The 15,644-nt window shown below is 40.7% G+C and overlaps 1 protein-coding gene across 3 annotated transcripts in view; it reads left to right on the top strand.

Annotated features, from left to right (window-relative positions):
- The window catches only part of ATP8A1 (ATPase phospholipid transporting 8A1), a 3,191,789-nt gene that overhangs the window by 2,686,057 nt on the left and 490,088 nt on the right, over positions 1-15,644 (top strand). For all 3 annotated transcript variants that reach the window (XM_044061519.1, XM_044061518.1, XM_044061517.1), the window contains one exon: positions 8,587-8,665. In XM_044061519.1, coding sequence (XP_043917454.1) covers positions 8,587-8,665 — 79 coding nt within the window. The remainder of the gene's footprint in view (positions 1-8,586; positions 8,666-15,644) is intronic.

Below are 15,644 nucleotides of genomic sequence, written 5' to 3'. Positions count from 1 at the left end.
ATTTGTTTTGTTCTATAGACCCTTTTTGGGCAAACCTGTTTTCAAGGAAACTATAGCTAGATGGATTTCTTCATGCATCCTGCAGGTCTGTAAGGACAAAGGCATGTCTCCTCCAGGTCAGGTTAAAGCTAATTCCACTAGGTCCATGGCTATGTCTGCAGCTTTCTGGTCTAGGGTGTCTTTAGATGACATTTGCTCTGCAGCTACTTGGTCCTGATTTCATATGTTTATTTCCCATTACAAATTGGATTTGACATCTAGAAGGAGAGCATACTTTGGCTCCACGGTGCTCCGGAGTATCCTTCCATGAGGGCCTCCCAGGAGTTTGGCAGCTGGGGACTCTGTCCCATAGGTTGAAGACCAAATAAAGTAAACTACTTCAGATAAAGAAGTTATGTACTCACCATTCCATCTGAGTAGTTGTACTTCATTTGTCTTCAACCATCCCTCCCTCCTTCCCCCAGACCTTGGTGCATATTCAGCCTACGGGCTGTAGCATAGGTCACAAGTATGTTATCAGGTCGGGTTCTAAGTGTAAGTTCTGCAAACTCGATCTGGGGATGGAAGCCAGTGAAGGTGTATTACGGGTAAGGGGAGGAGTCTGGAGCTTGGAGATGATGCTAGTAATTTTTGCCAGCTCGGATCCGATACAGATCCATATTCCCACAGGTTGAACACAAATGAAGTACAACCACTCAGATGGAACGTTATGGTGAGTACATAACTTCTTTTTACATAACTGTTTTAGGAAGATTACTCTCAGCATTTACAAATCCTGTTTTAAATGTAAAGCCTTACTATTTTGTAATTACTTAATGTTATGTTAAATGTTCTTCATGTTTCACTGTTGCAGTCATTACAACTGGGTTATCTGCTTACAGTAGCCCTCAGTCAGCCTGATTATCGAAGTCTTGGGTCCTGCGTCGGTTGTTGTCTCATCTTTCGTGACGTCAGGTAGTCAGGGGTATAAAGCATGTAGCCAACGCCATTACACCAGTCTTTCTTGCCGTGCGGTGCCCGAAACAGAAGCACTTCGCTAGTGCTGGTCGGCCGACTCCTGAAATTTTCGTTTTCGAGTTACAGAACCAAAGTCTTCAACTAAAGCTAAGTACCCCGTTGGGGAAACTTTTTTTGCTCTAAACCGATGTCAGTAAAAGTCAATAATTGTATTTCTTGTGGAAAGCAAATACCTCATAAAGATTTTAATTCATAGGTTGGTACTAGGCTATCAGCCCTAGGGCCTTTACAAGCCTAGCCATAACAATTCCCTGGCTATTTCTTCCCACACTATTTACTTCCCTGGACCCCTGTATAGCAGGGCGACTGACGTGATCCCCGGGATGAATTTCCTTTCTCCCATCCAATCGTCAAGGTTCCTTTTGAAGAGGACCAAAGAGGCACTCTGCTTGACATGTATGGGCAATCTATTCCAGAGTCTGGGGAGTCTCTGGGTCAGGAACCTATCCCTCCAGCATGTTTTGTTTATTGTGATGACAAGGTTTAGCTCCCTGGAGCATGTGGCTCTGAGGGATTGGGATTTCTTTAAGTGTAGCATGTCCAACAGCTCTGGGTTTGACATGGCCTTGTATGTTAAGCAAAGATCGCCTCTGAGTAGACGATATGTGACAGAGTATAGCTGGAGTTTTTTAAGGCGGTCAGCGTAGGGCATCTGCTTTAGGCCTGTGATTCTTTTAGTGAGGTATTTCTGTGGCCTTTCCAGTTGTTGCAGATGTCTTGAGAGGTACATACCAAATGGGGCATTTTATTCTATAATGGGTCTAATGAGGGATGAGTACAGTGGGACAATGACCTCCTTTTTTCTGGATGAAAAGCCCTTAGTGATGAGGTGTGCCACATAGAAGGATTTCCTGACTGTTGTGGCGATGTGGTTATCGAAGGTGAGACCACTGTCCACCTGTGTCCCTAAGTCTCTTATCACACTTTAGGTGTTTAGTGTACTGCCACCTATATGGTAAGTCACGGATACATGTTTTTTCCCAAAGGGGATAACTATACATTTCTTGGCATTGAGCTTGAGCCCATGGCTCTGGCACCAAGCATCTGTTTCTGTAAGGCCCTTTTGTAGAGTATTCCTTGCCTAGGCCCTGACCACGACGTACCTCGCGTTGGTTTTGTGCCTTATTTAAACCACAAACTATTCGTCGATCGGTACATTTCCGTTTCTAAATATTTTGGTACTCTGTTCAATTATCCAGATATGTCTTCGTTAAGCCACCCGTCTACCGACATTGCGAAAAAACACAAAGATAAACACTGAGACAGGCTGCCTAGATCCAAACCGGCTGATGACACTTCTCCTAAGCTAGTCGCCAGTTCGCCGGTACTCAGTGAGGCGCTTTCTCAGCCCCTGATACCCACTACATCAGATTTGCAGGCCTCTACTGAGACCCATTCGGAGTACGGTGTGCCGCGAGATGCTTCAACTGTGGAACCTGCGGATGTCTCTACCTTGGATGAGTCTGGAGCCACTGTGCAGGCACCGGGTTCTGAGGGTGTATTCAGGCCTACTGACTTGCATATTAAACCAATGCCATCTTCTTCTTCTAGGCCTAAAACTCGAACCATGCCTAGGAAACCGATGCCCAGACCACATGGTCAGGCCTCTATGCCTAAAAAACAAATTATAAGAATGGCTGAAGACCTTATTACTTTATTCAGGGGAAGCCAACCTTCCCCCTCTAAGAGACCTAGGACTGAATTTGCTTATGATACTTCTGACCAGGATTCTGAAATTTCTGTCTCCTCTGATGACTAGGATTTACCCTTATCTACCTATGAGGATTCTGATGCAGAGGACTCTATTCCCTCTGCTTCTCCCCCAGAGGATTTTTCTTTTGGTGAAACCTTGCATACTCTTAGGGAGCATTTTCAATGGGATATCCAGGATTACTCTGATTCTAAAAAGAGGCTTAGAGATTTCTTACTCCTGCCCCAACACAGGCCTTTAGTTATCCCTCCTGTGCTGGACATTGTTGATGATGCCTTTTCAGAATCTAGCTTGGCCCCTGACTCTTTACCTCCTGCTCCCAAAAAACCTGATAGATATTACAGGGTTCCTGATTCTCACAAGTTCCTTTTTAAAAATCTTACTGCGGATCCTGAGACCATTTCACAGGGACCCAAGGGCATTAAGGCTACCACTGCCAAAAATCCTACCCCCTCTGATGGAGATTCCAGTGCCCTGGATAGATGGGGTAAGAAGGTATACAACTCTGCAACCTTGTCCATCAGAACCTTAAATTGCCAGTTTCATATGTTAAAGTATCAGCAGCATATTATTGGATTGCTTAAACAGAAAATGATGTTGATTCCTGATTGTGCTGAAAATAAGGATTTACAGGATTTAATGCATTCTGCTGAACAGGTTGGAAAACATACTTTGCAATGTGGTTTTGATTCACTAGAGGCATCTTGCAGGGCTGCTGTCATCAGGTCTGTACTTAGAAGGCATGCTTGGCTTAAGGAGCAATCTTTGCGAGATCATGTTAAAACTAAATTGCTGGATGCTCCCTTAAATCAGGACTGCCTGTTTGGCGACAAAGCAGAAGTTCTTAAAAAGATGGAGGAAAAAGCTAAATCTATGCAAACTGTTAAAGATTTCTTACAAGTGCAGCCTCCTAGATTTAGTAGACATTGGCCCTCAAAACATTGGTCCTTTCCTGCCTCTTCCAGGCCTTCCCAGTTCAAACCCAGAACCAGCAGAACACGCAGGCTTCAGTCCCAGGGTACACACAGGACTAAGCAGTGGGGGGCTCCCACTTCCAAATCAGGGAGTAGTAAGACTCCCCCTATGGTAAGCTGTCTCAATGACTTAACTTTAAAACTTCCAAGCACTTCTCAACTGACTGCTCCTTTAGGGGGAAAGATTGCTCTTCCAGCAAAAAAGTGGGAACTCATTACCCAGGACAAATGGGTTTTAAACATAGTTTCCCAAGGATACAGATTTCACTTACACACGTTACCAACCCCAAACGGGTGGCCAGTTCTACCCCCAAATCAGTGGGCAGAGGCTCAAAAGCAAGTACTCTCTCTCTTAAGATTACAGGCTATTCAGACTGTACCAGGAGAGGAAAGGGGAGAAGGTTTCTACTCAAGACCTTACCTGGTACCCAGAAAAGACAGCTCATGGCGTCCTATCCCAGACCTGTCTATCCTAAACACATTTTTGGTGATTCCAAAATTCATTAAACTAACTCTTCACCAGTTGCTTCCCATGATAGGCAAAGATGCCTGGTTATCAACACTGGATTTAAAGGAAGCCTACCTGCACATCCCAATCAGGGAATCTTGCTGAAAATACCTATGCTTCAAAGCAGGCTGCTGCATGCACTATCAGTTCTGTGCACTGCTTTTTGGCTTATCTACTGCACCCAGGGCATTCACAAATTACCTAGCTCCAGTCATTGCATTTTGCAGGCAAAGAAGTATTCAAATATACCCATACCTGGACAGTTGTCTAATTCAGGCAGAAAGCCAGGACATACTTTTGAGTCATATGGCATTTGTACAAAAGGTGCTAACTTGTCTGGGGTACACCATAAATGAAAAGAAATCACATCTGATACCCTGTCAACAAATTATATTCCTGGGAGCAAGCTTGAACACAACTTCCCAGATGGCTTTCCTCACGCCAGAGAAACAAATTGATTTGACAACGTACTTCAAACTAGTGGCCACAAAAATCCTGCTATCTGCAAGGCAAATACTGCAAGCCTTGGGGTTCATGGCCTCATGCATTCAACTAATTCCATATGCAAGACTGCATATGAGGAAACTACAAAAGTATCTAAAAAGCCTGTGGTGTCAACATTCTCAGGATCTAGAAGCAATGATTCCTATCATACCTTGCCTATAGTTAGAATTCCTTTGGTGGGCAGAGGCCTGCCACCAAAACAAGGGACTACCATTCACTCTACCCCCTGCCGCCCAAACCCTAGCAACAGATGCATCAGACTATGCATGGGTGGCTCACCTGGCAGGGAAGTGCATTCAGGGCAAATGGAACCCAAGTCAAATGCACCTGCATATCAATCAAAAAGAAATGTTAGCTGTACAGAATTCTCTGACAGCCTTCAAGGACCACATTCTTCCAGGACAATTAATGGTAAAGACGGACAACACCATTGTTATGTGGTACATAAACAAGCAGGGGGTACCCATTCTTACCCCCTCGGTAGACTAGCCATGGCTCTGTGAAACAAAGCCTTGAGCTACCAAGTACATCTACAGGCTCAATTCCTGCCAGGAAAACTAAATACACTGGCAGATGAACTAAGCAGAAATCTCATGGACCCACACAAGTGGAAACTGGAACCAAAGATTTTCAACATGTTGATCAACAAATGGGGATCTCAGATATAGACCTGTTTGCCTCCTCCCCAGAACTACCAATTGGACAAATTCTGCACAAGGACTCCTCACAAACAAGCTTAGAAATTGGATGCTCTGTCCTTCAGTTGGAAAAATCTATCAGTTTATGCCTTTCCTCCTCTGCCTGTCCTCTCCAAAGTACTACTAAAGATCAAACAAGACAAACCAAGGATGATACTGATTGCACCAGACTGGCCACACCAACACTGGTACCTTCTCTTGCGCAGTGTGTCACAGCTGGCCCCATGGCACCTACCTCAGACCCCTACCCTGTTGTCTCAGCAGGAGAGACAGATTCTGCATCCCCAGCTTCAAACCCTGAACCTGGCAGCCTGGCTAATTACCTAATCTCTCCATTACCATCCCTCAGTAAACAAGTGTTGGATGTCATTTTGGAGGCAAGGAGGCCTAGTACTAGAAAATCTTATGCTGAAAAATAGAAAAGATTCTGTGCCTGGAATGAAACTCAAGGGATGGCCACAGCAGCGCCCAATTTACCTCAGATTCTTCAATACTTAACTGAGATGCTTCACAAGGGCCTTTCCCTCCATCAAAATTCCAGCCTCAGCCATTTCAGCTCATTACAACACAGAACCACCCCTCTTTTCTCACCCACTGCTCAAACAGTTCCTCAGAGGGGCCAAACACTTAAGACCACCCAGGAGAGCCCCAACTCCAGCCTGGGACCTTAATTTTGTATTGGAAAAACTCACTCTTACTCCTTTTGAGCGAGCTGCAACTGCAGAGTTAAAAATTCCTTTCTTGGAAAACAGCTTTCCTTTTAGCAATCACTTCAACAAGAAGGGTATCTGAATTACAGGCCCTTATGGCAGTGGAGCCTTTTATCATCATTCATGCGGACAGGGTGTCCCTCAGGACCAATCCCTCTTTCATGCCCAAGGTGGTATCCAGTGTGGCTCTTAATCAGTCCATTCATTTGCCAACCTTCTTTCCTAATCCACAGAACAAAGGGGAATGGATACTGCACTCCTTAGATGTGCACAGACAACTTAGATTTTACAGGATTAAACCTCAAATTAAATCTGAACAACTGCTGGTGGCATTTGCTGCAGGGGCAGAGGGGAAGGCTATTTCAAAGCAAACCATTTCTAAATGGATAGGCCATTGCATTCATGTCTGCTATAAGCACCACGGAAAACCTATCTCACAGGGATTAGACTCCATTCAACCAGGGCTGCATCTATCTCTACAGCCTTTCTCAGAGGTATCCCTACCAGAGACATCCTAGAAGCTGCTACCTGGAGTTCTGTACATACTTTCACCAAGCATTACCATTTGCCAATTTTCTCTAAATCCAGAGCTGGCTTTGCCACTTTAGTCTTGCAGGGCCTTAAAGCTGGTCCTAATGCTATCTGAATTCCTCCTCCCATCCTTAGCTTTGAGAATCTACCCAAATGTGATGACTACAACAGTGAAACATGAAGAACATAGTACAGTTGTGTACACTTACCATAAATGTAGATGTTCAAGTGCATTCTCTGTTGCAGTCCTGGTTACCCTCCCTCCAGCCCCCTGACTTCTTTTGGCTATACCTCTATTCTCCTCTACTATACTTAAAAGCTTTTTGGTGTATTTGCTTTTTTGTTGGAGGTATAACCTTGTGTGTGTATATATATATATATATATATATATATATATATATATATATATATATATATATATATATATAAAATTGCTTCCCATTAAGGGGAGCACCTGACATCTGGGGCAAGAAAAACTGATGTAATGGCGTTGCCTGCATGCTTTATACCCCTGACTACCGGACGTCACCGAAGATGAGACAGCAACCGACGCAGGACCCAAGACTTTGATAATCAGGCCAACTGAGGGCTATTGCAAGCAGATAACCCAAATGTGATGACTACAACAGTGAATACACTCAAACATCTACATTTATGGTAAGTGTACACAGCTGTACTGTACTTATTCACTTTCCATTTTTGATGTATTGTGTTTGTTAAACTCTTGTACTATCATTGCATATATCCACAGACTAAACTCATTAGGACTTGTAAATAAATCTGCTCCTCAAGAGTTTAAACATTGGAACAGTTTACCAGTTTGTTCACTGCAAGCTAGGGAAATATGTGTGAAGTTATTGTTATATTCTTGAGTTTAGAGGACTGTTGTACCTGTTTTATTAAACTAAATAACAAAAAAAGCAGGAGACAAACGAGTGAACAAAGCTCCAGTCCACCAAGAACACAAGCCCAAAAGTTCCTTAACGCGTTTTTATTATTTTGCACAAGAGAAAAGCACCGTTTTCGCCACAAACACAATGTGGCTTCTTCAGAGGAATTTTTTTATAAAAGAATACAAAAGGTACCTCCCTTTTTATAGGAGTTACTAATTACTTAATTAGTAAGCTTAATTTAAAAAACTTAGTTAAAAAGACAGACACAATAATTACATTTACCCTTAAAATTGCATTCAAAGTGCAATAAACAATTGTTTTTCTCATCAAAAGCATATGTTATGCACTCTAAACGAAATAAAACATGTGAATAATCAAAAACAAAAAAATATATATAATAAAAATATATCAAACAAATAAAACATAAAAATGTTTCTAAAAAGACAACACATTTCACTCTAGCTAACTTCAAACAATAAAGAGACCCTTTTGTGATGCAATCAAGGTAATCAAATAACTAAAAATTAGAAATTACAACAGTACTTACTGCACAGACTTACTCTGCCTGAAATGCAATCTATAATGTATCTGACTAACTAGTTCATATACATTAAGAATACTTGAAAATGTAGAATGTAAGTACTACTATGCAAAAAAATTTTTTAAAGACTTTTTGTGTTTGTGGCGAAAACGCTGCTTTTCTCTTGTGCAAAATAATAAAAACGCGTTAAGGAACTTTTGGGCTTGTGTTCTTGGTGGACTGGAGCTTTGTTCACTGTTTTATTAAACTGGTAGCACAGTTTTTCTGAAGAATGAGAAGTTTGACAGTAGGGGGAAATAAGCAAGTTTACAAAATGTGTAATTAGCAAAAGTTTTGAAAATATCCATGAAGGGTTAAGAGTTGCACATTGTCAGCTGTAGCACTTGTCAGTCTTGACTTGACAGAAACATTAAATGAATTTGTAGAAGTGAAAAATAGGTCATAGTTCACCAGCCCTGTTTGTCATAAATGGTTCTTATATATTTTTGTTTTCCTTTAGGTTTTCTGGTTTCATTGTTTGAATGGCCTCTTCCACTCAATTATTCTATTTTGGTTTCCACTAAAAGCGGCACAGCATGGTAAGTAGTAAAGGTGGATAGTAAAATCCATGATATGCTTTGTATGTTATTTAACTGACTTAGAATATTTCCCTGAGGAAGTGTTGCCCTCTCTTTTGACTGTGGGGGTTATGTATAGAAGGTGGGTCTATGGCTAATTGTTGAACAGCACGTTCATCTAACAGCTGTTCGCTGAATACTAATTGTTGAAACTTCCTTTAATCGAAGGGCCATATCATCGTAATAATTTTCATCGAATGATAATAGTTGGCCACCATAAAGGAAGTGTTACCAAATACTTACCGGTAATGTACCTGTAAGGAAACCTGCACTTTCCCCACTGTAGTGTGACCTTGCAGTTGGTATATATAATTAGTGGGTGGTTTGGGGGGGGGGGGTGCAGCCCCCCCCATAAGATGAACATCAGTATAACACCGGACACTCGTTACGTGAGAGACAATGCCCCCCACACTCAGCTAATGAATATATACCATCTCCGAGGTCGCACTACAGTAGGGAAAGTAACCATAAACCCTTAAAAGGTAAATAAAGCATCCACTCCATTGTTTTGACATTCATCATGAAGACATGGACAGAAGGAAACAGTGGGCCTCATCTAGCTTCTCCTTTTCTGCCTGATTTCCCAGTTGTACACAGTCCAAGGTGGAAGACTGTCAGTGGTGGTGTGGGTATGTAGCATTTCATCTAAGACTCATCTTGTTTAAACTCAGTATCTCAAAAATTTAATCTAAAACTGTTTGAATCGCAAAGACATTAATCTAGTAACATTTGATAGAATACTATGGAGTGCTATAGAGAATTAATGCTGGTGCATTTTATGGTGTTAAGATAGTAGAAATTACAAGGTAAATTAGTCTAGTGCACCATTTGTACCTTCCTAATGCCCACCCATAGGTTTGTGTTTGTACATCAGCAGTGATTTGCAGTATGCGTGGTGGCTTCTCCTTTCTGTGCAGTTGTACGACTGTGGAGTATACGTAAGTAAGTGGGATGTGGGAACTGAAGTCAGTATACTTCAGTAAAGGGGTGAGGGGGTTGAACCCACCCCCAACATACACACACATATTGGCCTTGCTGCAAAATACTTTTGAAGGAGTATTTGCTGTGTATGAAGTTTTAGATGAAATATGATTTGATTAAATGTGTTTTAGATTAAATTTATTTTAGATCAAATTTGTAGATGTTTTGTGATTAAATGAAAAGTTTCCTAGATGTAACATAATATAGGCATTTTAATTCTTCCATTCATCTGAACCAAACTTATGTTGGTTGTATTTTCAGTAGTATATAGTTTTGCTAATATCTTCTCATTAACCATTCACCTAGTTGTCTTGGAGCATTTCTGCTGGAATGTGTAGATTTTCCTGATTTAACTACTGTACAAATCCCTTTTGGATTATTTTGGAAGGTTTTAATGCCTAGGTCAGTGATGAGTCACATGTATTGGCTCTGAAACATCTTTGAATTTTTGAAAGTCTCAGCTTTACTCAGGTAACCAGCTTATAAGTTTGGACAAAATATGAACTTGGTATTCCAGCTCGTTCTGGAGACAAGACATTAGGTGACAGAACCATTTTCATGGTCAGGACACTTTCTGGTTCAACAGACTGCCGCCATTTACACTTACTGATATTCAGCTGATGAGAAGTAGGTAGTTTGAAATACCACTAGTTGTGTTATGATGCACTTGAGAAAATACATTGTTGAAGAATGAGAATTCCTTGTCACAGCTGCTTGTAATAAGTCTGAGGCGGGTGCACTATATGTCTTGTAAGCCTACATCTCCAATCTGTTTCTTACTAGTAGCCATGGATTTATCATGCGTTGCGTATTACATAAAAACTGTGGTGGCAGTTAGGGTCATGGGTAAAGGACTGGCCTGCTTTAAGGACAGTGTTCATTTGGATGCTCATTATTTAGCTTACTGGACAACATTCTCTTGTAAGAAGACATTCTGGTGCAACTTATCAATCAGCAGAACTAATTGGTGAACTGACTGTGCAGCTAGCCTGTGTCACGGCTCATAGAGCTTTTTCATCCTCTCATTTTGAGGAATCCACACACTTTTTTGTGAATAAGATTGTCATGATTGAGTTGTTGTATAATCCATTCATAACACATTGGAAAGGGTTTGCTCTTGTACTTCCAGTTTTTCGCTTGGCTGAATTTGAATCATTTGAGTATATCAAGGTCATGGGTGTGCTTTCGTCTTCATACTCTTCCACTTGATGACTCCATGCCAGTACAGCTAGGCTGATCAAATTTTGTCTTGATTCTCTGGGATTAGTCATTTTTCTGGGTTACTTAGTCATGTCTGAGAGTGGGGTCCTTTCTTTGATTTTAGAAGAGGCCTTATTGACTTCCATTCTTACAAATATGTGTCTGGATTCAGAGACATAGCTTCATAGTTAGGTCATCTGCCACCCAACTTGCAACTCCCCCAACTCCTTAAGTGAAAAGCAAAAAAAAAAGGACTTCTTACTGTAGAAAGCTAATTAGCTTCCTATAGAAAATCTGCCAGTCACACCCCATCAATTCCAAACACCCCAGCTCTTGATTGATGAACAGAAAACAAATCGCAAAACTTGAGTGACTTTCTGTACCGGCAGTTCAGAGCAGAAAAATTTGGCAGGACTGTCAATCATAACCCCCTCAATAGTTTATGTTCGGGACAGTTTTCCTCTTTGCCCCATCATTGCTACACTACTGTCTGGATCTAAAACTTCTTAACACCTCTCATCTCAACCCATCTTCGGTATTTCTTTCCCATGTGAGATTATTGATAAAAGTGGTTTATGAGCAGACTTACTCCTGTCTTACTTCTCATGACTTCTTTGATCCACATTAGTCTGGTTTTAGATCAAGGCAGAATATTGAGGCAGTCTTAATTAGGATGGTCAGTGATCTTGTCATGTCCTGATATCAAAGTTTATATTCCATTCTGTTGTTCTTTGATTTCTCAGTGGCATTTGTTTCTGTAGAGCATCCCATCATGAACAAACAACTTTGTCTTGTACAGTTTCACTGGCAGTGTTTTGATTGGTTTTCCACTTTCTTTACCTTTTGGGGCCCTTGTAGAGGTCAGTTTCTGGGGCTGATTTCACCATGAGCCATCTTGCATGGTGCGGCATACCACAGGGCTTGATCTTGGTTCCATTGTTACTTGTGGTGTCTATGCTGCTACTCGGAAAGTTCATTCTTAGGAGAGGTGCGTGTGTGTGTGTGTGTGTGTGTGTGTGTGTGTGTGTGTGTGTGTGTGTGTGTGTGTGTGTGTGTGTGTGTGTGTGTGTATATATATATATATGCTGTTGGTACTTGGCTTTTTCTCCCCTGCACCTTTTTACCACTGGTGACGACTGCCTGGCATCTGTTTTAGTTATTTATTTATTTATTTATCTCTTTTGTTAACCAGGTTAGTTCAACTGGGCCAGTAACCCATTTTCAGTGGAGACCCGAGGAGAACATTTGCACAAAAAAAAAACAGTATGTTAACAATACATGAAATATTAACAAGATATGATAACAGACATACATGCAATATACAAAAAAAAAACAAGTATAAAATGTAGAAAATACAGCAAAAAACATAGAGTACAAAAAGTTATGTGCACAAGGTAAAAAAAACAATCACTGTTTTTTTATTAACAGAAAAAACACAGAATTATACTTGTTTAAAAGTTGTAAGGTTGAATAAATAGGGCAAGAAAAAAGTATCAGTAGTGAGGTTGGAATAGAGAAGATAGAAAGGCATAAATTAGTCTAAAGCATAAGGAAATGAGAAGTAAGAGAGGAGATCGACAGTGAAATTAAAGTACATAACTGTTCGTAGAATGTGAGTACACAGCTGTTTAGCAGAGTGAGAGGGGTTGTACATTATTTGTTAAATTTTCTTAAGAAAAGGAATACATGGTAAGGACATATTAAGGGAGCCTGAGTTACATAGGGTGGTGGCAAGAGCAGGAATGTAAATTAGCAAGGTGTTTTTTAGTTAATTTTTGAAGAGCAAGGTAGATTTGATAGAGAGTATATTACTGGAAAGTTTGTTCCAATTATGGGATAAGTATTTATTGAACAATCTGCCTATTGATTTGTTTGGTTTGTAGGAGTTGAGTAGGAATCATTTTGAGCTATGGAGAAGACATGTAGGTATGTAGAGGGATATAAGAGTGGACAGAGAGGGACAGTCGAGGGTTTATTAATTAGTGTATGGGCCATTTGTAGCTGAGATAGTTGGAGCAGTTGAGGGAATTCAAGCCAATGTAGTTGTTTAAGAGCGAGGCAGTGGTGAGATTTATAAGGGAGGTTACAGGCAAATCTAGCAATTTGGTTGTACGTTTGTTCAGGTTTGGCTATAAGGTTGGCTTGGAGGTGCGTAAATATTGAGGATGAGTAGAGTAGGCAGGGGAGGAGGTGGACTTGGGCAAGAGCAGTCCTCGAGGTAGTGGATAGACATTTTTGTTTTATAAAGTAAACCTAGTTTTTGATTTTTTTTTTGATGCAGTGTTGGATGTGAAGATTGAATTTTAGTTGATTGTGTATTGTAATACCCGGGAGTTTGGAATGAGAGTCATTATGAATGATAGTGTTGTCTAGGGAAGAGATACTGAAGGAGGTACTAAGGTTGGACATAGATTTAGGAAGAACAAGAAGTAATGTATTTTTTAGGGTTAAGAACGAGTTTGTTGTAAATCAACCAGTGTTCAATGGAGTTGAAAGAACTCTGAGTAAGGGTGTGGAGGTCAGTGAAGTTCTTAGAGCAGGTAACAAAAGTAGAATCGTCTGCATATTGGATCAGTGAGGTTGTGCAGCAGGCTGAGCACAGATTGTTTGTAAAGATATTAGAGGGTAGAGGCCCTAAGATGGATCCTTGAAGGACTCCTGTTTGGACAGATAGGAAAGGAGAGCAGGAAGTTTGCCATCTAACAGATTGTAATCTGTTGTTAAGATATCTAGAGAATCACAGAGTAGTGGAGGAGACAAGGTCAACATTGGTTAGTTTAGTTAGAGCTTAGGGTGTGAGATGGTGTCAAATGCCTTAGAAAGGTCCAGGAAAAGACATGACACCAGTTTATTGTTGACTCTAGCTTCAGTGACAGACAGGATGAAGGACAGGAGGGCTGTGGTGGTTCTGTGATGGGGCCTGAAACCATGTTGACAGGGAGTCAAGAGGTTTCCTTGAAGTAAGTATTTGAGAAGTTGTCTATGAATGCATTTCTCTAGGATTTTTGAGAGACTTGGGAGGATGGCTATGGGCTGATAGTTGGGGGGGTTCTGTGACTGTGCCTCCTTTGTGAAGGGGAATTGTGTAGAAGGATTTCCAGATGTTGGGGACAGTGGATTATTTGATAAAGAGGATTATAAGGATAGAGATGGACTGCAAGTATGAGAAATTGTGGGGGTAGTTTGTCAAAGGAGGGAGAACATGGTTAGCATTTCAATAAGAGGGATTTTGTATAGGCTGTGGAGATGGGTTCTAGGGAAAAAGCAGTGGGGAGGCTGGTGCTGAGGGTGGTGGGGGTACTGTTTACTTTTGGTCAGGGGGGTTAGTTTACAGATGTATTCTATGAAGTAAGTATTAAGTAAAGTGGCAGTTTCAAGTGGTGTCTTATTGGGGAAAGAGTTTGGAGTGGTTTGCTTCCCTGGGTAAAGAATCTTGTTCATGGTGTGCCAAACTTTTTTAGGGTTTGAGTGTTGTATAGATTGGGCTTCCTAACAGAATTTTTTCTTGTTCTGAATAATGTGGGTTTTTTGGGAAGTTTCTTTGTTCTTTAAATTTAAGGAGGAGAGAGGAGGATTTTGACTTTAACCACTGCTTCCAAGTACTGTCTCTAAGTTTCATTAAGGAGAGTGTGTCTTTGGTGAGCCATGGAGCAGGATTTGTTTTTACTCTAATTTTTCTGATAGGTGCTGTTTTACAATAGTTGATGGAAAGTGACTTAAATTTAACCCTGCAAATACTAACGTGTTTTTTGTGCATATCAGATCACTGTATGTCCTTTTCCCTGTTGCAGTATTATGTGGAAAGGGATTTGCATTTGATTCTCAGATTCGAGGGCCAGGTATGTCACTGCCAGAAAATTGACACAAAAGGACTAGGTGTTCATTTTTGCTATGAATGCTGACATTCTTTTAAGTAACATTTCTGCATTGAAAACGTCATACTATCATCAATCAGTCTGGATTACAGTGGTCCATATATTGGTAATCTCAAGGAAGAGGTGTTGGAACATTCTTTACCTTGGACTGTCAGATAAAGATCAGGCTCAGCTCATAAGGGTGCAGAACTTTGCAGCAAGGCAGTTGACTAGGAATTCCCTTTCCTGTTGTTTCAGTCCTGTCCTGCAGGATCTGCACTGTCTGCCAATTGCTGCCAAAATACTTTGTAAAATAAAGAGGAAACTTTTCTATGTGGAAGATCTAAGATTCCATAGAATTCAGGCACCTAATAAAACCCATACTGTGACTATCCAAACTAATAACAGGTGGTAGAAATACTTTCTTTAAAAACATTCCAAAGTATAAATCCATTAATGGAAGTAGGGAAGCACAAGCTAGTTCAAGTCAAATCTTCCTTATTAAAAACGCAAACAAGCGATCCAAATAGTAGCTGAAAAAAGCAGAATAACGTGCAGAAATTCATCATTCCATTTTTATACTTATTTAAAGGCATGGGAGTGGCTTACTAGGGTATCTGGGTTGTAAAAGACAATTAGCATGTTAACTTGCTAAACACCCCTTCCCCCGTACACTAGTGTGATAAAAATTACACATAAATAATTGCTAAAACTTCCTGAAAGCATTTCATTGCAGTATCAGAAAAGGAAATTTAACATAAGTCTTCAAAATTCCATAGAAATCTTTTCTGCCAACATCTAGAAACATTTTAACATAGATCACTTTTGTCTATTAGAACTTCTTCAGGTTTATGTGTCAAGTGGGAAAAGCAACTAAAAGTTAAAAATTAAATAGTAATACATAA

This window comes from Protopterus annectens, chromosome 2.part0, assembly GCF_019279795.1.
Source record: "Protopterus annectens isolate FY-2018-M chromosome 2.part0, PAN1.0, whole genome shotgun sequence".
In the NCBI taxonomy this organism is placed as follows: domain Eukaryota; kingdom Metazoa; phylum Chordata; order Ceratodontiformes; family Protopteridae; genus Protopterus; species Protopterus annectens.
Note: the sequence above shows the minus strand (reverse complement) of the source record. Positions and strands in the feature narration are given on the sequence as shown.